This window comes from Monodon monoceros, unplaced genomic scaffold (assembly GCF_005190385.1).
Source record: "Monodon monoceros isolate NGI ecotype Baffin Bay Population unplaced genomic scaffold, NGI_Narwhal_1 Super_Scaffold_20, whole genome shotgun sequence".
NCBI lineage: Eukaryota > Metazoa > Chordata > Mammalia > Artiodactyla > Monodontidae > Monodon > Monodon monoceros.
Window position 1 is genome coordinate 68,178,309 of NW_021703777.1, and position 24,172 is coordinate 68,202,480.

General features: G+C 31.9%; 1 protein-coding gene across 1 annotated transcript in view; it reads left to right on the top strand.

Annotated features, from left to right (window-relative positions):
- Positions 1–291: 291 nt before the first annotated feature.
- The window catches only part of GABRG1 (gamma-aminobutyric acid type A receptor gamma1 subunit), a 64,660-nt gene continuing 40,779 nt past the window's right edge, over positions 292–24,172 (top strand). The window contains exons 1-2 of the mRNA XM_029235497.1: positions 292–531; positions 17,181–17,329. Coding sequence (XP_029091330.1) covers positions 428–531; positions 17,181–17,329 — 253 coding nt within the window. The 5' untranslated portion in view covers positions 292–427. The remainder of the gene's footprint in view (positions 532–17,180; positions 17,330–24,172) is intronic.

Genomic DNA, 24,172 nt, shown 5'->3' on the forward strand with positions numbered 1-24,172 from the left:
ACGGGAGAGGAAACAGATCGCCGAAATAGAGTCAGGCAGGAGGGAAGGCTAGAGGGAAGAGGGAAGCCGTCTTTCCCTAGCGAGGGAAATCTGTCAGGGCCACTCAACTGCTTCTCTGAGGCTGCCAGGGAGAAGAGGTTTGTTTTTCTTTCAGAAAGACGGAGCCCTTTTCCCTACTGGGCTCGATTTCTAGTAGGGGAAGCCCCGCCTTTTGGGGCCTTTGATTGGTCCAACTTCTTTTCAGATAATTTATGCCAGCATCCTCTCGGTCTGATTGGCTCCCTTGCTCAATTCCGCTGGGAGTCGCATCCTACCTGGTTGGGAGGTGTACTGCCTTCCCACACTCTCCCTTCTGTACTCACCAGGCTGCAGCTAAGGTGGGAGAAAAAGTCCTGGCTTGGAGAACTGAGCGGAAAAAGCGATCCCAATGGGTTCTTGGAAAACTCTTCTCTTCTCCCCTTTTCTTCTGTGCAGTCAAAGGAAAGGGTTGAGGTTGATGTTCCTGTTACTGACCCTGCATCTGGGAAACTGGTGAGTAAATTCAAGGACTCAAAACTATTCTTTGGTATCTACCCACTCCCCCCTCATTTCTCTTTTTTTTAAAAAAAAATCATTCTAGGTTAAATAATTTGCATTTCCCTGGGCACATGTGCAACATTTTACCATCAGTTTATTTTTTAATTAGATCTACTCTTTTTCTGATAGAATGAAATTAGCCTATGTGTGAAGCATGGAGATTAGCTCAGTTGAAGCAGAGTAGAAACTAGTAAAGATTCAGTTACTGGAAGTGGGGAGGGGAGTAGAAATGTTTTCGCTACTACATTTAGTCAATGAATGCCACTGATGAACTTTCTGGATGATTCTGCATTTTAAAGACAAAGTTATTTTAGAAACTTGTTACAGAGCATGGCATGTATGATGCTTTTTTATACACTAATATTGCCTTTTCCCTTACCTTTTTGGTATTCTAAAAAAAAAATCAAAGTTTTACATCAAGAAAGATCATAAATATGGCTAAAAATCCATCAGGGTTGAAGCTATGTTACATTTAAGTTAGAAATAACCATGTATATTTTACTGAGCCAGCTTTGAATCATTTTTTTTAACTTGGCTGTGTACAAGTAAATAAATATTGTAAGGTGATGTGATTGTCCTGTGTGTGTGTGTGTGTGTGTGTGTGTGTGTGTGTGTGTGTGACAGAGAGGAAGAGAGAGAGGGAGTGCTTAGAACTCAAGAGTAAAATGCAATCACTATAGAGATGGAAAAATGCCTTTTTAAGTACTTGCATCACTGCTAAAATTTATTATTATGACGATTATTTTTAGCATATAGCTAGAGTGGATTTTCACCATTACTAACAGATAGAACAACTGTATTTTCTCTCCAAAAATAGAGAATAAAGTATGCTAAGTAATATTAGACTTGCCAGAATATGTTTGACACTCAATGTTTTTTAAATATTACAGTTTTAGTTTATTTACCCTTTTCGCTTAGAAACATAAATGTTCTGCATGAGCACAAACATACTACTTGATTAATTATTTCTTATATTTAAGTGCATTGTAATGGTTTATTTCTTTTAATATATTATAAAATTATGGAAGATATTTTGGTAGGCCATGTATTAGTGCTCTCATGCATCTTCATAATATCGCAAATGAATCTGTGTTCTCATAAGTAAAAACAGACTAACCCAGTGATTTTCTGAAATAACAACCTGTAAGCTGATTTATCACTGTAAGTGCAAGTTTCTCTTGCAACCTAACAGACGAGCTGCTTACTAAAGGGCATACTGTCTACTTAAAGAGATGTTTGGTTTTAAATAATACATTTGCTTCTTGAGGATATTTACATTATGAGAATCGTGATGGGTTTCAGACTCTCTTCAAGCTGCTCAGAATTAACAAGTTGTGTGGTATAGTGGACAGAGATGGGCTCTGGAAGTCTGGAGACATGATTCTATGTGTCAAGGGTCCTTAACCACTCTGAACACAGTTCCTTCATCTAGGAAATGAAGGGCAGTAGTAGATCATTTATGATTTCTTCAAGTTTTCATATTCAATATTTCTAAGATTTGAACTGAAACATAAAATAACTCAACAGCTGCATCACTGGCTTTTTGTAGCAGTTTTCAAGAGGGAAATTCTAATTGGGAATGCTGTGTACTTTTGTTTTGGTCATATGTATGAGTGAGAGAGAGAGAGAGATGCGTTATGCAGCTAAAATAAATAAATCATTTTATCATAGTACTATAGAGAATATGGATTATTCTGGCCAGTGAAAAAATACATATTAAAAAATAAAGCTGTATGTTGCTGTTGTAATTAACTCTTCGGGTCTCAGTTATGGGAGTGTATGTCTTCACTTTTCAAAGCAGCTAGAGTTGTGATGAACTTTTTATCCTTTTAATATTTAGTTGAAGATAATTGATGTCAACATGTATAAACCATTTACATTCATAATTTCTTCTTCCTTTCTTCTTCTTTTGAGGGACCTTTCTAAAAGTAATCACAGATGGTTCTATTTGTAAGAATTTTGATGTCTGATGCCAGTTTCTAAATTAAATTTTCAGTCACCTATTTTGGGATTTACCGAATTGGAGGCTATTATTTTTTGTATCTAATCAAAGACAGTAGCTTGTTTACTCATTATTTTTCATCAAGAGCATAAAGGAGAGGCACTTTATTGATTTTTACATTGCTGAACTATGAAAACCAATCCTGTTGTTGTAATTAAAAGCTGTAGTCATGGTTCCTATGTTTCATTCTTTGTGAGGCTCTATGACATCTTGGCAAGTTGGTTAAAATCTCTCAAGCTTGAGTTGACTTATTTGTAATGTTGAAAAAAATATAATTATAATCAGACTTTTGAAAAGAATTGAAAAAGTGCTTTGAGATTTTACATAGTCTAAAATGTAATTTATGGTAAGCTTTGACTAAGAAGTTATACTTTGAGAGAGCTAAAGAGAGATTGTTTTAGAGATTGTTTCTAAAAACAATCTCATGAGTCAATAATCATACAATTTAGCAGTCAGTTGCCCAAATGACAATATTTAAGTATAATTACATTATAAAATATATTATTTTAAAATAATTTCAGTAATATATTTTGTGGAGATGGTAATGCATGATTTTTCTTTAGGCATACAGAGCTTTGGCTTCATTTTCTAATAAAATATAGATGCAAATGAGTATAAAATGACTAATGATGCTCCATGATAATTAAATATTCAAAGAAGAACTGAGGGACAAAATGATTTTGAAGTTAAAATGTAAATGCTATAATTGATAAATCCCCTGTGTATAGAGTCTTTTTGGTATACTCGTCTTCCTTTTTATCCTATTATATACTATGAGTCACATTTTTGGCTTATCAACAAAAGGAAATGTTTGATTTTTTCATCTTAAAAATGAAAGAGACAAATCTAGTATTTTATATTTATATATTTATATAAAGGTGATTAAAATTTGTCTAAGAAAATAATAATGAAGGTGGGGTCCCAAAGAAGAGGAGACAGGCAGGGCGAAAAACTGAAAAAAAAGGGCTCTTGAGATATTGTCAAAATATGATGAAATGACTGCCACAAGCCTCAGAATAATAATTCACATATATGCATGCTACCAACTGAGAATCCTAGACTCGACCATTAGATGTAAATTCTAGTTTCAGCCTCAGCACTTCCCACTAGGCTGAAATCAGGCAAATCTTTGAGACAGAGACTCCTCGTTTGTGAAAAGTAGAACTGGCATCTACCTTTCCAGCTTGTTTCAAGACCAAGAGAGAAAATTTTTGCAAAGTACATGACAGTTAAAGTTTTAACTGAAAAGTCATAACAACAGATATTCTTGGAATCTCAGTAATTCTAGAATTTTTTATTCTAGTTAAATTTAAGTGCAGTAAACTCCTTGAATTGTTTGTGCATTATTAACTATCTTTTGGATTATGGGAGAGATCATTCAACGAATATTTATTGAATACCTGCTATGTGCTCTACACAGTGCAACTTGCTGGGTTTACAGTGGTGAATAAACTAGACATGAGAACTAACCATATGGATAGTGCTTGTGTCTAGTGTTCTACATGAGTACTACCATTATACACACTGCTGAGGCTGAGGTTTATGGTATTAACCAAAGGAAAACATCTTGTAGTCAAAATAAGGAAATATACCTTCACAACTCCAAAGATAAACAGGAGTCTAAATTTTTAAGGTTAGAGGGTACTGATAGAAAAGATCACAATCAGGGAAAGAGAATTAGAACATCATGAGATTACTCATCTATAATACCAGAAAACCATGGAGGAAATGTCTCCAAAATTCTAAAGATAAATGTTCAACCTGGAAGGTTATACTTAGCCGAACTACCAATCAAAAATGAAGGGAAAATAAAGCCCAGATACTGTTATTCTCCCCATTTCACAGATGGAAAAACCAGGGCACAGCAATTTTTACAAACTCACTAAAGATCATCTTGCTGATAATGCTGAATCCAAGACTCAGATCCCATGTGCTCTATGCCCAGAGCCTGCATTTTTAATCACCTTTCCTCCAAGATTACAAATACCATATAAATCAAAGCAATTAACGTAACTGTGGATGAGGGGGTTGGAAAGTAAGGGAGGGAGGGATAAAAGGAAGAAAGGAAAGGAAATGAAAAAAAGGAAAAGAAAGGAAAGGAAAGGAAAGGTGAAAGGAAGAGAGGAGAGGAGAGGAGAGAAGAGGAGAGACAGTAAAATTGACACAAGCTCAGTAAGTTACAGCCCGCTGTGTATTTATCACATAATCTAGAATATTATATGTAGTGCTGGATTAATTATTTTAGGAAAAACTTAAACGAACTGGAGTTCTTGATCTAGAAAAAACACCACTGGATAGAGAGTTAAAAGCAAGAATTTTGAATTCAGGTAAATTTTGTTGAGGAATCATATATTCTTAAGGATGCTAGAGAAAATCATTGTTGAATTTATTATGTATAGATGTTACAGACAAACCATAAACAAGTAGTGAAAGCTATGCGAAGCCAGATTTTCATCAGTACAAAAACACTCTAACAAAATAATGGATGTCTTGTCACTAAACTTCAAGCAGAAGCTTGTTAGAGTTCTTGTACTCTGTGAGAGCCAGATGAAATTTATGTTTTTTTCTACTTTTAAATATCTCAGAATCTAATTCTATCTGTACTAAAATGGTTTAACCAACTGAAGCCCCATGTTTCAGGAAATAGTCTTAGCTATTAATTCATTCAATAAACAGTTATTAAGCATTAGCATTCATTCAACAAATATTTACTCAGTGCCTACCATGTATTAAGCAGGGAAGTGGAGATACAGTGGAAAGCAAGACATAATCTTTGTGCTAGTAATGTTTGTATAGTGTATATAGGACATATTTGTGATAGTATACGTGCTGGACAAAGAAGGCAGAGCCCCTAACCCCAGTGAACTTAAACTCTAGTAGTTAATGTTGAGACGGTCTATCAATATAAACAAGTAAAGACAATAAAATGCTATAACAGCTACTTGCAATTCTAGATGAGCTATAGTGGTGACACTAAGGAGATTGGCATCAATTGTAACTCTGGGAAAAGATTGAATGCTCTTAGCTGTCATAGGCATAAGTTCAGGTCAGTGTTAGTGAAAAATATACGTAGGAAGATAACACTAATATTCTGTGGCCAGAGGTATGGTCTCATGCTTTGGTGGGCCTTTTGAAAACTATATTCCTAAGATATCCTTTACTTTGGTCATCTAACATATGACATTAAGATAGCAACGTCCTATTAAAACCTATATAACTTAGTTTAGTAGTAAATTTTTGAACTGTAGGCATTCTCTCCTTACAAATACAATTCATTTAGAGATTTAACATTTCTCCCTATTTTTAGACAAATATATTGAGTGACAAATATTTTGAGTAACACAGTGGTAGAGACTGTGATAAATATTAGGGATATAGAAAGGAAGTTAACATAGACCCTGAACTCCAACCTGTAGGTAGATGAGCATATCAGAAGATCTATGATTAGAATATAGTAGGTTAAATATGAAAATTTTAATATTGTTGTGATCAGGGTGTGATGTGGTTCTCCACATAGATGTAGGGCTGCTAGAATCAAGGGTTCTGGAAAACAAGTTAATCTTTCGGTAGATTGCTAGGACCATGACTTGTGGTTGCAGAATTTGTGATCCGTCTCAATATAGGCAGGTCATTTACCTCTCAGTCGGCCTAGATGTGTACCACTATTAGAATAATTTTCCAACACATGCAGTAGAGTGTTTTCAGCAGGGATTACTTTTCTACTAAATAGCCACATTGAGTAGAACAATGTAGCCCTATTGGTTGGATTAAATTTAAGTTTTAATCAGACATCTGTGTTCTACAATTTGTTACTCTGTGCAGGTGTCTTATGAGTGTATATTTCTTTCTATCATTTCCTTAGTACAATTCTTTCTGAAAAACCTGCAAATTATCATAACTGGAGTTGACTAGAAAGAGTGTTTTGTTGTTTCTGTTCTACTCATTTGTATTCTCTCCCTTTTGAAGTGAAAGTTCTGAGAGGACACTTATGTCAATGAAACTATTTTACCTCTCATTTTATGGTCCCAAGACTTAGGGAGAAGGTATATCTTTTAGCATTCAAAAGAACGACTCCCATTTCTTTCTTCCATTTAATTTTAAGATCTTTTCATATCGTTTATAATTTAATAAGCCTCAATATTATGCCTTAATTTTACAAAAATTTTAGCAGTCTGATAGAATTTATCTGATGCATAAGTGCATCAAAGGCTTAGAGAATGTGAATGTCATGAAGTGTTATATGTTTCTAAGTCTAATTTATGTTCTGTTATGTTGTATGAATATAAAGTGGAACAATGGAAAATTTGGTGTTCAGTTTAATATACTTTCAATCCAGCGGTAATTTTTTAATGGACTGTGAAGAAAATTATGGTTTCTTTCCCTTCCTCCAAAAAATATTCACATGGAACCAGTCTCAAAAGAACATTTATAATCTCTGTGTATTCATCATCCCCCTAAAGACTATTCTTTGGAAGCACGATTCCCAATTTTCTAAACTCTGTTTTAACAAAATAGCGTTGGCCTGCCAAACAAAGCAAATAAAAAAATCCCAAAACTGGAAAAATATATTGTTTTATTATTAGTACTAGTTGTTATCTTAAGGATCAATCACTAAACTATGAGCAAAGATGTTACAAAAAATAATCTGCTATATTTTATATTTTTCTGTTTTTGTTTTCTTTCTAAAAATATGTTACTATACTAATTTTTAAAAATCGATTCTGATATCAATCTGTCGCTTTTCTCATTAACTAATATAACCCTACACTCCTGTATCTTATCTCACCAGATCAAACTATGTTCTACTAGATTTAGGAATTAGCCATACCCCTTTTGAAACTAACAGTGAAGCTCTCTGTGCCCCAAGTAATCTCTATTGCCTTTAATTTCCTAACATTAGTGTAATTTTAAAGATGCTATGTATTCTACCTTACCAAGGAAACTACATAAAAATCACAGTGGATGAAGATGTCACATTTTATTCTTTCTCTGAGACTAATATTCCACATCTCAAATTGTAGAATCATTAATATATAATCCAATTTCTGTTCTATTCTGTGGACATAAAATATTTTAAATTTTTTACCACAAATAGTTTAGACCTTATTTTTCTTTACTTGTTTTCTTAAACAAACAATTTAAGCAATCTCTAAGTGATATAAATATATGTTGTTGAAATATATGGGAAAAACAAAAATTTTTTCCCTAATGTCATAATCGTTTTGATCATATAATGTAAATAATAATGGAATAACACTTAGTCCATTCTACTCCTCAAAATTACTTAGCAATTTGGAGCCTATACTTCCAGATTTTTCCATAAGTTTAAACAAATATGTGTATACACATTTGTATGTATATTTTTTATACAAATGAAATCTAACAGTTGTTTTTGTCACACAGCTAATATCAAAGATATTTTTCTAGGTTTGTACACCTACTTAGTTGTACCTCCTTTTTAATGATAATATGGTATTCTATATTAAGGGAGTATCATAATTTCTTAAATTTTTCCATTACAGATTCTCTTTTTTGTTATTACTAATATTGTTACTGTGTATATATATATATACATATGTACATGCTTTTAGTTTCAATATTTCATCAATGTTGCCAAATTACTCAATTTATTCTATTAGAGCAATTTATTCTATTAATGGTTATAAAAATGCCATTTATCTATATTATCAATGGTACTGAATGTAATGAATCTTTTAATATTTTGCCAATGTGATGGCTAAAATTTGTCACATTTTAAAGTTATTCTCCCTTGCTACCAGTAAATGTTAGCACAGTTTGTTATTTTTATTAGTCTTTTTTTCCCTCTGAAATTTCTGTATGCCAGTTATGTTGTAAATATCTTTGTCTCAATCTATCCTTTGTCTCCAGTCTTTGTCTAAACCGTCTTATGTCCTCCATGAGTTATTTTTCCTTTTTTTTTGTCATTTTTTTTTCCTTTCCTGGTTTGGTTACATGTTGCATAGAAAGACCTCCTCATCTCAAAAGTTAAAAAACGTTTTCAATATTTTCTTTAATAGTTTTATACTTTATTATATTTTGATCTCTAATATATCTGCAATTTATTGTCTAAGTAGTAATCTAATTTATTTTTTCTAAATGGCTTGATAAACCTTTCAATCCAAGTTACTGAATAATTCATCCTTTCATTTCTAAACTGACTAGTCACGTTTATTGTATACTGAATTTCTAGACACTTGGGATCTGAATTTGAAGGTTTGATTTTGTTTTCACTGATTTCTTTATGTGTTATCACAATATGGTTTTGATTACAGTAACTTTATTTTGTTTTCTTTTTATTCTGGCAAATTTCATCTAACAATCTATTTTTCAATAATTTCTTGTAATTCTTATATTGATTCTTCTACTTAATTACAGTATAATGATTTTAATCTGTTATATAGGAACTGTGGATTTTAATTAAAACTTTATTAAATTTATAAACTAATTTGAGAATTATGTATTAATAATATTGTTTTATAGCCAAAATGTTTATTTCCCTTTATTTTGTTCTATTCTTATATTCTTCAATTGGTATTTTAGTTTCTTCACATAAGACAGATCTTCCCTGCTATATTTTTTGTAATTGCTTTATAGATTGTATTATCATTGTGAAAGAAATCAGTTTTTTTTTTTAAGTTTATGATGGATGAATACTAGAATCAGAAAGCTACTGCTACTATGTTTTAAAATTTATATTAGGCTAACTACAATCAATTCTCTGATTAACACCAATAATTACAGTTTTCAGTTGTTTATTTTCTTTATTCACTGTATTTTACTTGTAAACAGCAAGATGATTTCTAATATTTGGTCCATTTATTCATTTACTTAGTGAATTTTTTTTTAATTTTATACATACTATATGTCAGGCTAAGTGCCAATGGTATCACATTGAAAACCTTAACCCTGGCTTTCAAGGAGCTTACAGAGGGTCATAAATAAATAAAGTAAATAGCTAATTAAGATGCAGTGTGATCAATTTTATGGTAAAGTTAAGCACTGGACAAACTGGAACACACTTATTTAATATTCTAGGCATGCTTCCCTTCCCCCTCCTCAAATTTTCAAAGCATTCCTCTCTGTGCCTCAAGTGATGGGTCCCAAATTCTTTTGTGTTAAGAGGATAATCACAGAATTGAGTGGACTATCACTTCACCTCTCTAAAACTCTGAAAGTTCAAATCTGTAACTCTATTATCTATCATCTTTTACTTATTTCGCTTCCCTACCAACTTTTATGAGCAATAAAAATGATTCAGCATTACTACCCTAAAAAGAGCTTTGTACAAAAGAATTAAGCAGGTAGAATATAAAGGCAAAAAGAAAATAAGAATTAAAGTTTTTAAATTTTATTTTCTTTGAATTTCAGATCTAAATTCGGTGCCTATACATACTCTTTAAAAGTTAGCTCCTGTAGGCTTTGACATTAAAATATAGTCTACTCAGAAACATTAGAAGAGGTATGTTTCTTCCCTGGAACTTGTCACTTGACTTATAGAAATGTATCTGATGTTCATAAACAAACACTAATTTGTCATGAGCAACAGATCACAGATGAGGCCTTGTTTGGAACTTCATCTGCACTTTTTTTTTAAAAATAACCCATTTTATTTATCCATTCCACTACTGATGCATATTTGGATTTTTTTTTTCTGAATTGATGGTACATCCACTAATGCTTCTCTGAATATTGTGGAACAAGCATTCTGGTGAACATACTATGCATCTGTGTTGAGTATGTACCTGGGAGTGTAATTATTGGGTCATAGAGTGTGTGAACATCCATCTTTAGGAGATAACACCAAGGAGTTTTCTAAGTGGTTTTAACAGTTTGCCCTCACAGCCCTGTACAAGAGTTCCAGTTGTTCCACAACCTCATCAACACTTGGTGTTGTCAAGGTTTTTTATTTTAACCACTGTGGTTTATGTATAGTGGTATCTCATGTTTTTAATTTACATTTTCCTCATGAGTAATGATGTGGAGTGTCTGTTCATGTACTCATTCCCATTTGGTTATCTTTGCTTGTGAAATGCCTAATCAAATCTCTGCCCATTTTTTTTTTCCTGATGGATCATCCATCTTTTTCTAAATAATTTATGGGAGTTTGTTACAATCTTAGAGATGAGTCTTTTTTTTTTTAAGTTTTGCTATATGATTTAATATTATTTATTGCCTTGTCCTAAACAGCTTGAAATTCAATTTTGTAATCATAGCATCAGCAATATGTATCGTATTTTTTTTACATCTTTATTGGAGTATAATTGCTTTACAATGTTGTGTTAGTTTCTACTGTAAAACAAAGTAAATCAGCTATACATATACATATATCCCCATATCGCCTCCCTCTTGCGTCTCCCTTCCATGCTCCCTATCCCATCCCTCTATGTGGTCACAAAGCACCGAGCTGATCTCCCTGTGCTATATAGCTGCTTCCCACTAGCTATCTATTTTACATTTGGTAGTGTATATATGTCCATGCCACTCTCTCACTTTGTCTCAGCTTACCCTTCCCCCTCCCAGTGTTCTCAAATCATTCTCTACATTTGCATCTTTATTCCCATCTTGCCCCTAGGTTCTTCAGAACCCTTTTTTTTTTTTTTTTAGATTCCATATACATGTGTTAGCATATGGTATTTGTTTTTCTCTTTCTGACTTACTTCACTCTGTATGACAGACTCTAGGTCCATCCACCTCACTACAAATAACTCAATCTCGTTTCTTTTTATGGCTGAGTAATATTCCATTTTATATATATATTATATATATATATATATATTCACCACATCTTCTTTATCCATTCATCTGTCGATGGACACCTAGGTTGCTTCCATGTCCTGGCTATTGTAAATAGTGCTGTAATGAATATTGTGGTACATGACTCTTTGAATTATGGTTTTCTCAGGGTATATGCCCAGTAGTGGGATTGCTGGGTCATATGGTAGTTCTATTTGTAGTTTTTTAAGGAATCTCCATACTTTTTTCCATAGTAGCTGTATCAATTTACATTCCCACCAACACTGCAAGAGGGTTCCCTTCTCTCCACACCCTCTCCAGCATTTATTGCTTGTAGATGTTTTGATGATGGCCATTCTTATTGATCTGTGTGAGGTGATACCTCATTGTAGCTTTGATTTGCATTTCTCTAATGATTAGTGATGTTGAGCATCCTTTCATGTGTTTGTTGGCAATCTGTATGTCTTCTTTGGAGAAATGTCTATTTAGGTCTTCTGCCCATTTTTGGATTGGGTTGTTTGTTTTCTTGATATTGAGCTGCATGGGCTGCTTGTATATTTTGGAGATTAGTCCTTTGTCAGTTGCTTCATTTGCAAATATTTTCTCCCATTCTGAGGGTTATCTTTTTGTCTTGTTTATGGTTTCCTTTGCTGTCATCTGCACTGTCTTACTAGATAATGGAAGAGTCTTCCCTAGGTGTCAGAACAAGGGCATTTGCATTGAAGTAAACTTTATATGAACTATATCCAGGGTGACTTTACAATTTATCATCCAAATTAGGCCATTTTGTGAGTGAAAGAGGTTACTATTAATATTGTAATTATTCTAGGACAACAGGTGTAAATCAAGATTGTCCTGGGAAAATCTTGATGAATATTTACCCTATGTATGAAAAATAGTTTATATTGATTGATTGACTTGTTATAGACATATATATATATTTTCTAGCTGTAAAGATGAATTCTCCTCATGATTATATGGCTTAGCATGCCTTGTCTTCACTTAACCTATCTCTCAGTTATCATTAGTTTAAAACTTTTGCTTGTCATATTCAGAAGAGTAATACAATCATTAAAGTACTCTTTTACATACAATAATTTACTATGTAATCAGATGGATTTGTCAAGGTATTAAACTAAGTTAGTAAGACCAAAAATAACAACACTGATACAGGTGACTCAGAAATTTTCTTTAGTAACAAGTTACAAGTGTCAATTAAAGAATATGAGAAGCGAAAGCCTCAGAGAAACAGATGCCAAGTTGGGATTGGACATGTAAGAGATTTTTGAGAGAAATGCCTGTGCAGGGTAAATGAGAGGAAGTGGAAGTAAGCAGAGAGAGCCTTCAGATAATAACGGAGGTCTGATCCCTGTGCAAGTATAAGGCAAAGAGGATGTTTGGGTTAAAAGAGTCTCAGACTAGAGAGCCCTACTAAATAGGCTTTGGCCAGGCCAGCAGGATTCATCCAACACAAGTTGCCCTTTAGAGGAGGCCCTAGTCTTGCAGGAATGGGTCTGTACTACCATTGCCACAATGTTCATTTATTGCCTGAAAGCAACCCGGGGAAGCTTGGATCTGGTACAGATGCAGTGCTCATCCAGAGGGCTGGCGCCTGGGCTGTCAGTCAACCATGTTCCTACCCCAGGAGAATCGAGTGGCAACTTTTTAAGGCTGCCAATTTCATTTTCTTGGCAGAGTGTAAAGCTCTACTTGTCTCTATAAAAACCTCTACTTAATTACTTATTTTTTATGATTAGAAATTTATTTCTGGGCACTATCTGGTGTATAGGAAGAAGCAGTTCATTCTTAGGTAGGCATTAATGTCAAATTAACTCCTTTTCATATAGTTATATTACAAAATTATGCAGAAAAATTGTAGTATACTATTAATATACAGAACAAAATTAAATTTTCTATAGCTCCACTAGCATAGAATACTTAGTGTATTCATTATACTGCTTTCCCGTTAAATCTTTAGCCATTTTATACCTAGGTTTTGATCAAGGCAAATTATTATATGTTACTTTGCATATAACATTAAATTATGAAAATAATTTAATATCTTTACAGGCTTTTCATAATCACCAATTGAATGGATGCATCAATCACACCATATGGACATATAATACTTTACTTAAACCTGCTCTTTTGTTTAAAATTTGTGCTACTATAGATAACACTGTGATAAGCATCTTTGTTTATGATGGTTTTTTGTATCATCTGAATAGTTTTCTCCTTCATTAGAAAATAAGATCATATAGATCAAGAATAAAATTTTACTTATCTTTTTGTCTTCAGCAATTAGCATATTTTGTAATACATGGTATTTCCTCTATAAACGAATTAAAGCATTGGACTGAAGACTGAGCACACACTTTAGAAAGTCTTTTTCATCAGAGAGAGTGTGTGTGTGATTCCTTGAAATTATTATTCTAACTTCTCAGAACTCAAAGGCAGAGACTAAGCATTCTACCCATGCACAACCCAAATGCACTTGCTAACTACTTACCATAAATGTTGTGTTCTTATAAATTAGAAAACTCAAAATCTAACTACCCTGGATTGTTTAACAAAGATAAAGTAAGATACCATGGAAACTTCAAAGAGAAAAGGAGTCTTCAAGCTAAATCAATCTTGTTTCAAATCCTGGCTCTATTATTTAATAGTGTGGGTCCTGCGAATTCTATAAATCTATTTTTTTCTAATTTGTAAAACAGGACTCGTAATGTTTATTTCATGGGATTACTCTGGATTAAATGACATACCTTAATATGGAAGAAACCTAGCACTCAGTTCATGAAACATGGTAGGAACTTACTCAACAGCTGATAAGAACAATAAAAGCATCAATCATCAAAATAAACATTTAGTAAAATTATATACTAAGGAGTATATTTATTTCCAATAATGATAAAATTATACTCATTCAAATTATTTAAGAGAAGTGCTTGCAAATGTCTACAACTTCCCATAATATTATCTACGAAAATAATACTTGTTTCCTCCAAATGAATGTTCACTCAACATAGGTAAATGTTACAAAACTTCCAGTCTATGAATGATAGTGAAACATCAGATATGCTATATGAACTATCTTTAAAATTATAAGTGTTTTTTAGTCACCAAAATAATACCAGTGTGAAATTAAGGTAGTTAATGAATATTCTGAAGGTAATTCAGAAAGTGTGGAGGAAAAATGAAGAAAATTAACTATAATGAAATTTCTTTTCTGCTTTGACAAAAATGAGGAAAGTTAGTTTATGAAGTCATTGAGGTCGATTTTTATATTACCTCTGAGATAGCTGGGAAAAGGGGATATAAATCAGTATAAGCATGTGCTTCCTGGATTACCAAGATGTTTCTACCCTAAAACACAGGAAAAACATATTTTTTCTGGGAACTTCCATTTGACTACAGTTATATTTCAAAGAAAAATCAAGTTCTTATACGTGCAGTGGTCTGCATCTATCCATCAGATGTTTTATTTTATAAAACTGGGATTTAAAGCTAGATGGATGCCCTAAATTTTGGTTGTTGACAATATCTCAGAAGTTCTAATTAGATAAAATTTTCCTGGAAGACACATGAGCAGGATTCTTAATATTTCAGTACTTTTAATGCTTTAATTTATAAATGAATGTATGTATGTATGTATGTATATATTTTACTGAGAGAAAATAAGAAATTATTTAAAGGAAATCATACAACTGTATTTCAGTAGTGTATATTTTTGAAGTTAAATATAGCAAAACAATTAATATAAATGAGCACTTCATTAAAAATCTGTTAAATAAATGTACTCCAGGAGTTCACATAGGGATAAAATTTGTATACTGTGGTAATAAACTAAAATCTCAGTGGCTTACAATACTAAATGTTTATTTCTCGCTCAGGCTACATGTCCATTGTAGGTCAACTGTGGCTATGTTCATGTTGCCTTCACTCTGAAAGTGAAGTCATGGAGTAGTAGCCTCTGCCTGAGTACGGCTGGTCTTCTGGCAGAAGGACAGAGATATGGTGAACCATGCACTGACAATAAATCTGCTTGGTAGTGATGTATGTTACATGTATTCCATTAACCAAAGCAAATTGCAGGGCCAAACCTGAGTTTAATGGGACAGGGATGCCTTGCAGAAAGGATTATTTCAGGTCACATGACCAAGTTAGAAGTCAGTGGAGTGAAAAGAATAATTCTCTGATAGGAAGAAGAGGAAAAATATTGAGAAGAATAATGTACTCCATTATCCATTAACTCTCCGTTAATAACTATCAATACAATTATTGTAAAGATAAAATGAGGTACAAATACTTACAGGTTAAGTTTTAATTTACAATGTTAATTTATACTCTTTAAAAGAATAAAGAGAGTGGATGTTAACTAAACTTATTGTGGCAATCATTTTACTATATATACATAGATCAAATCATTATGTTGTACACCTTAAACATATACAATGTTATATGCCAATTAGATCTCAATAAAACTGAAAAATAATTTAGAAGGATAAAGGGGGTAAAGGCTGCATTAGCTAAGATGTTTAGGTTCACAGCAAAAGAGATTTGAATGAATAGTGTAGAAATATCAACTAAGGCTGTTAAGATAAACTTGAATATCTACTGTGGGAGGGAAGCTCATCTCTCAAATATATGTAAATAAATAATATAGATTTACCTGATTTTACCAGTATAAAAGTTTATATATACTTTTTCAGTGGAGGACTAATATTTACTAAAGTTGGGTGTAAGTCTAGGTTGATCTCACTCAAATGAAGGTGGGGTTACTTACGGGTAATAAACAAAGTAGTTTGTTACTTTTGGTGAATTATAGATGAATATCTATGTTACTATATGTTTCTACCACAATTCATAAGTAAGCTGAAACTTTATGCTTGTTAAACACACAGGCGTAGCAGGAAGCATTAGCTATAGGACCAGGGTTTGAGTCTCAGTTTTGAAAATAAATGAGTTTGTGCTTTGGTTGATTCCCTACTGACTTGTTTCCTCATTTACAAAATAAAGGCAGTGGGTTATTTGATCCCTAAAGTCTAACTTCTAGTCCTAAAATGTGATAATCATGCTTTCCATATATATACACATATATATATGGAAAGCATGATTTTATATATATGTGTATATATATAGACATGTATATATATATACATATGTGTATATATAATATGTATATATATGTATACGTGATTATATATTTATGTATATATATGGAGAGTGAGTCAACCACTCATGATTTGGTGAGACAATCTTTGACAGAGTTCTTGGAATAGATGTCTGGGGTCTCGGTTCTTCTGACTTAAAAGGAAGAAGCATAGGTGTGTTCAATACTTTTTCCTTTTTTCTTTGAATCCTTCTTCACTCATCTTTCCTTAAGTCTTCTTTTCTACACGTGCATTTTAAAATACATTTTACCAGACTGATGATTACAACTTTTCCTGCACTTATTTACCTTTTAATTTTTATTTTAGGGTGTGGTGGTATAGAGTCACTTACGTATGGTTGTGCAGATTGTGTACCGCACAAATCTGGGGCCACTCCTCACATTATCAGTGCATAATCTCTATGGCCTTAAATGACAGTTGTGGGAGTGGCAAAACTTTATTACATTAATATTATATGATATTTTCTTGCACTGGATTCTTCATTTTTGAGTATTATTAAAACAGGACAGTTCATATGATGTAGGCCTTAGTCTTACTGAATGTAAAATATTTCGAATGCTTTTTTTCCCCTCTTATTATTCTCTTACACAATTAGAATAATCTTAAACTATTTTTTAAAATACACTACTTGGTTGAACTTTCTATTATACAATTTTTGTTTTTGAATTCTTTAGTGTTGATAAAGCAGATGATGAAGATGATGAGGATTTAACAGTGAACAAAACTTGGGTCTTGGCACCAAAGATTCATGAAGGAGATATAACACAAATTCTCAACTCCTTGCTTCAAGGCTATGACAATAAACTTCGCCCAGATATAGGAGGTAAGTTCGAGTAATCATTCTTGGATTTTGGTGACTGTGAAAGCCACATTTGCTGATGTTATTTTATCATATTTCATATTCCTTGAGTGTCCGATGTGTGTTAGAGACTGCGGGTTTGGCAATTATTATTTGGAATGGTACTGCTTTGAAAGCTTCACAGTTTGACGTGGGAAGAAAGACATCTAAACATTTTCGATGTAATTATTTTACAATTGCTACAACAGAGCAATTTTTGATAAAACTGCCTGAAAAACTAAGAGATATTTCATAAAAGGGAATATTTGAAAGGTATGTAGGAGTTCCAATTTTTTGCATTGCTGCACTGTTTTAGTTAATGTAGAATTATAAGCCTTGAGAGTATATTTAGTGTAGACAATCCAACATTGCTCTTCTTTGTCAAAATTGTTATTCTCAGTTCTGAGCATTTATGTATACATTTTATAAAATAAATAATCTCTAAGTTTCCCACTGCAACACTTTAAAACAAACAAAATATAAGTCAGCCAGATTTTTATTGGGATTGCATTAAATCTACAATCAATATAGAGAAATTGAAATGTTTACCATACTGAATTTTTACTGTACCAAATTCATGATCATCATATATTCTTCCACATATGTTCAATTTTTTATTAACGTCTTCTGTAAAGAAGTGCTGAATATATTTTACTAGATTTAATTTTCTATATTTGAAGTTTTAATGTAAGTATAAATAGATTTTAAAAAAATTTTACTTTCTAAGTTTTTATTAGCAGTGTATAGAAATACAATAGATATTTTGCTAATCTACTCTGTCCTCAGCAGCCTTGCTAAATTTATCAACTTTATGTATTGTTATATTAATGTAGATTTTCTATAAACACAGAGTAATGACTATTACCAATAATGACTACTTTGCCAATAGTGTTTATTTTGCAAATAATGAGCATTCTAATTAATTTTCAAAATTATACTTTTTTCATGACATATTGCACTAAGACTAGAGATCAGTGTTGAATAGTCCTGGTTTGTTCCTGATATCAGGGAAAACAGTCTATATTTCACTATTAATTATGATGTTTGATGTAAGCTTCTTTTTTTTTAAGATGCTTTTTGTAGTTCCTTTATCTTCTTATTTTGCTAGGGCTCTTTTTACTTCCCTACTGGTTCAAATGATTTCTGTGCACCTATTGAAACAATCATATTGATCATATTTTGCCCTTTATTCTACTAACTTTTTTTTCTGTAACTAACTTTGGCTGATTTTTAAAACTTAAACAAAATTTGCATGTCTGTAATAAATGTTACTTAGTTGTGACATGGTAATATTTTTAAAATATCACTAGATTCAGTTTGATAATATTTAGTTTTGGAATTTTATATATATGTTCATAAAGGGCATTAGCCAGTTATTTTATTTTCTGTAATGTCTTTCAGTTTTGGAGTCAATATTATGCTAGCATCTACAAATGAGCTATATTTCCCTCTCTTTTCATCTCTGAAAGATTTACCTAAAATGGATACTATTTCTCCCTTCAATATTTGGAAGAATTACTTGGTGAAGTCATGTTGGCCTAGAGTTTGTATTTTGGGAAAAAATTTTAGCAGTTCAATTACTTTATTAGCTTTGGTTAGTATTCAAGGAGTTTAAATTTTAAAATTTACTTGAGTTAGATTGTTTCATAACATCTTTTACGATATTTTTAATGTTTTTAGGATCTGAGGGCTTTTCTCCTTCGCCATTCCTGATATTAGTAATCTATTCTTTCATTTATGAATAAATCTTGAAGGGCTTTAAAATTTTTATTAGTTTGTCATAAAATCGAATTTTAGCTTTGTCAAATTTCTTTGTTGAAAATTTTCTTAAATTTTATTATTTTACACTATTTTGTTTATTATTAATCTATTTTTCACAATTTAATTTTCTGTTTTCCTAGATTATTTTAATTATTTTTTCAAAATAAAATTTAGGCTTAATAAAATATTATCTATCCATGAAATTCCCAGAAATCTTTCAGCCATGTTAATATTTACATAATCATAGAACCATTATCTAAATCATTAAATTAATATTGATACAATACTATTAACTAATCTACAGACCTTATTCAAATTATGGCAGATACCTCACTGATGTCCTTTTATTCTGTTCAGAATCCCAACCAAGATCACACATTGCATTTTGTTCTCATGCCTCCATACTCTCCTCTAACCTGGTATAGTTTCTCAGTTTTTCTGTTTGTTTCATGAACATGATAATTTTAAAGTATACTGGCCAATGGAACGCCCCTCAATTTGTCTGATATTTTCATTATTGGGCTGTGTTTATGCATTTTTGCCAAGAACACCGCAAAAGTGACATTTTGTGCTTTCAGTGTATTGTGTTAGGAGGCATGTGATGTTTATGTATCTTATTACTGGTGATGTAAACCACACTTATCATTAAGTGTGGTTTCTTCCACGTTTCTTCACTGTGAAGTTATTATCTTTCTTTTTGATTAATAAATATGTTGTGAGGAGATACTGCGCTGGGGAGAACTATGCAGATATTCTCAGCACACTTTTGTCCATTCCTCTGGTCTCTATCAATGATTCTTACCTGCAGGAGCATTACTGTGATGTTTGTCAAGTGGTAAGTCAGTATTATCATCATTCCTTCTACACAAATTAATTGTAATTCTGCAGTAACTAGGATCTGTGACTTGTCCAATTGTTTATCTATTCACTTATTTATTTACTCAGTGTAGACCTCTAGATATATGTCTTATCTTATAGTTTATTATCCTTTACCATCGTTTATTTTATTGCTCAAAATGAAAATTTGACAACTGGTATGTCCTATAATTTTATTTCTCTGTTCTTTTATGTTTCTATCATTTTCTGAGCATATCATTACTTTCTAGCACATAAAATTTTCCAGGCTCCTCTTGATCCAGCAATGGAATTCATCATTTCTCCAAGAACCCTGGTTCCTCTTTTTGTAGAATGGTATTTAGAAACCAAGATGTGAGCACCAGGTATATTTCTTAATATTGGGTGTCATTGCTTCTTGACCTTCTCATTGGGCAGAAGGAGAAAATATATGTTCTACACACACATTCATAGGCATCTATATTTCTATGTCTATCCCTGTGTATATGGATTATAAACCAGAAGTCAATACTGACAGCCCTGTTTCCAATCCAAATACAATAGGGTTCATTCTAACCTTTCCCTTTTCCTTATCTGTAATTTCTTTTTCCATCAGGGAGACACCTGGCTCTCACTTACCCATAGTATATTTTATTATTTGTTCAATTCCAGTAAATACATAAAGTAATTCTATAATTTTAACAGTCTATAAAAAATTAACTAGAATAAAATATCCATATACAATTTATTTTGCCTTTATCTTTGCAGTATGTAATCAAAATACTGTTCCCAAAAGTAACTTAGGTTAGTTCTTTTCTTCCTTATCCCCATTCAATGTGGTTATGTTAACCATTTTATGACAGTTTTGTTTCCATGTTACTGGTTATATTCCACTTTGAATGGAATTCATCTATGTTTACTTTTAGCATTTGTATGATTTTATTTCTTTTACTTAATTCCCTGATGCATTTGAATTTTATTTCTGTGTATGGTGTAAAGTATGAATCTAATTTTTATCTTTTTCAAATGGCTTTTCTGTTGACTCAGCATGATTTATTAAAAAGTCAATCTTTGCTTCCATTATTTGAGATGTCAACTTTATCGTATATTACATTTTCTTATGTACTTTTGTGATTTCTGTCCTTTCTATTCCATTCTTTCATTTGTTTTTCTATTTATTTGCCACCACACTATATTAACAGTAGAGATTCAACAGAATTTTGAGCCTAAAACATTTAGTATTAATATCTTATAAAGCTGGCCCCACCTCATATTTTCATTTTGTTTTGTTTTTCCTTTTCAGTTTTCCTGGCTATTGCGTGTCATTAAAAAAAAATAGGAGCTTTATTGTCAACAAGTTTAGGTACATTTTAAAAAGAGCTGTTGGTATTTTTATTGGGATTGCATTAAATTTGTAAATTAACTTTGGGAAAACTAACATCTTTATAACATTGAATCATCTAATATGGGAACATGGGCTGTCTTTCTAAATCTTCATGTTAATTTTGTATCTCTCTGGAATGTTTTAAGATTTACTCATAGATTTTTCATATTTCTTAAATTGAATCCTAAGTATTTAATTTTTTTCTCCTGTAAATATTTCCTCAACTCTAATGTCCTCTACCTTATTTCTGGTTTTGCATATCAATGTCATTGATTTATGAATGTTCATTTTATATCTTACTACCTTCCTGCTGCCTTACTGATTTTTTTTGTTAGTTTAAGCATCATTTGTTTACAAAATATGCTGTCATACCATATACAAAAAAGTATTTATTTTATTTACCAACTCATATGCAACTAATAGAATTATCTTGTCTAAAAGCATTATGTTGTTTCATTGTCTAACATGTCTAATATAATAATGAATAGTAGTGGAGATAATGGGTAATTTTGCCTCGTTTTAGTTCTTATGGAAAAGACTCTAGCGTTTCTTCATATGAATATTCACATTAAGAACTTATCCCTTGATTTGCTTGATTTAGTTTTAAAATCAGGAATTGGTACTGAAATTTTTCAAAGACTTTTTCAACATTTCCGGAAATAATTTTGAGTTTTATCCTCTTTAAATCTATTAGTATGGTGTATAGTATTAATTGAAACAATTTGCATTCTGGACTAAAGCTTTCTTGGTCATGATATATTATAAACTTAATGAGGTATTGGATTCTGCTTGGTAATATATTATTTAGTATTTTGTATTGGTATTTATAAGTGATATTCATCTTTTATTTTTGAGTACTGTCTTCATTTGTTTTAGCCATCCTTTTACATTTGTTTCATGAAAAGGTATTTTCCTTCATTTGCAAAGGTCTAGCACTTTATCTGGGTGTTAGCATCATCTGACTTTTGGAAGTTTGATAGAATTCCATTATAAATTCATCCAGGTCTTGTGCTTTTTGGAAATAGTTAATCACTTTGATCACTTTGTTTTCCTATGAAATTTGGTCTGTTTGTGCTTTCTACTCATTTTTGGTAATCTGTATTTGCCTAGGAAAACTATCTCTTTTATTTAGGTTTTCAAGTTTATTTGCAAAGAAGTCTTCAAAGTAATTTCTTAGGATTAAAAAAAAACCTTTTTCCGTTTCAATGTTTAGTTCCCATTTGTTATTTCCTATTTTATATTTTGTATTATTACCCCCTTTTTTCTGATCAAGAAAATTAAGAGAAGTGGATTTTTTCAGAATTTCCATTATTAATGAATGAGCTCTACTGTGTTTCTATTAACTACCTTGTAATTTCTACTTTGTCTTTATTATAACCTTCATTATATTTTATTTTGTTTTGCTTTTTCTTTTGAGTTGGAATTTAATTATTTATTTTCCCTCTTCAATTTTTGGTGTGTTACTATCTGTATTTCCCTTTTTCTCCTGTAGATTTTGCCTCATAAAGGTAAATGCATTGTTATTTCGTGTATAAATATTTTGTGTTATATCTTCATAATGACTCTCATGGCTTTAAACATTAAAAAGTTGTTTTTATTGAGATGGTTAAATTGATGCCAGTTACTTATCACAAGACACAGAAATCTGTACTTCCATTTTACTCGTCATATTTCACTATTATTATTTGACACTCTCTTTTCTTTCAATTAATGTCAACTCCCTGAAGGTAGAAAGCATCCTATCCCTCATTGCTAAAACAATGTCTGAAACATAAATTATGTTCACTTAATATTTACTGAGTGAACTTTTTTGAATAGAACCTAGCGTGTATAATCTTTTAATTTCATGTGTAAGTATTTTGAAAGTTGTTCTACTTTATGAATTTAGCATTTTACCTAAATTATTTCAGATTGAGATTTGGACTTTCAACGCTATATACATCTGTGACATCACATCGTTTAATAGATTAGACGAGACATGTCCTAAGTACCTTGATAATTATACCATGCATAGCAGCATTTGTATCTGTGCATCTCAGATTATACACAATGAATTAGTTAATTGTTCACATGATTTGTAGGCATTCCTTTCTGCCCAAAATTTGTGTTAACATCTTTCTTCTTCATAAATTATGAAAACAAATTTAATCAATTTACTGAGGACTTATGAAATTAATAACAAATTAACATTAAAAGGCTTTGTAATTCTAGTAAAGCTTTAATTTATGTTGAGTTTTCTTTTTTATTTCTTAACAACTTTTCAGGTAGAGTCTACAGCTTTTCAAACAATTTCAGTGATTTAAATAGTTTGATCTAATCTAAAAAATTACTATCCCAATGGATTTAAAGCTATCCCTCTCCCAGGATAGATGATAGACATGTGCCACTAGACAGGGACTTGGGGTGAGAAGGGGAGAATCTGCTTTTTTATTCCATCTGTTTAATTGTTCTAAGTTTCTAGTGATGGGAACATGCAGGAGATATGAGGAGTTAATTGGGTGCAGTTTGAAACTTTTGTCTTCTTAGTTTTTATTTCTTTTTGGGTTAACACCAAATGGCCCTTGGTACACTTGGAGAGGCAAACATATAAATAGTGAGGGTAGGAGGGTAGGAATAGAGTAGAAATGCTTTATGTTGTTGTTCATAGGCATTTTATACTGTTCAATTCCTTGACCTGGGGAATCTAGAGGCTTCTCTATATCTTCCACCTGCCTTAGCTCCTTTCATCAACAATCTAGTCTGGAGATACGTGCTGCTGGTGGCCAAAAAACTGGTAAGATGCCTCTGGTCCAGTTATCTTCCTTTGATGTGAATTGTACCCACAAGAAAATAAAATATCCTAGACATTC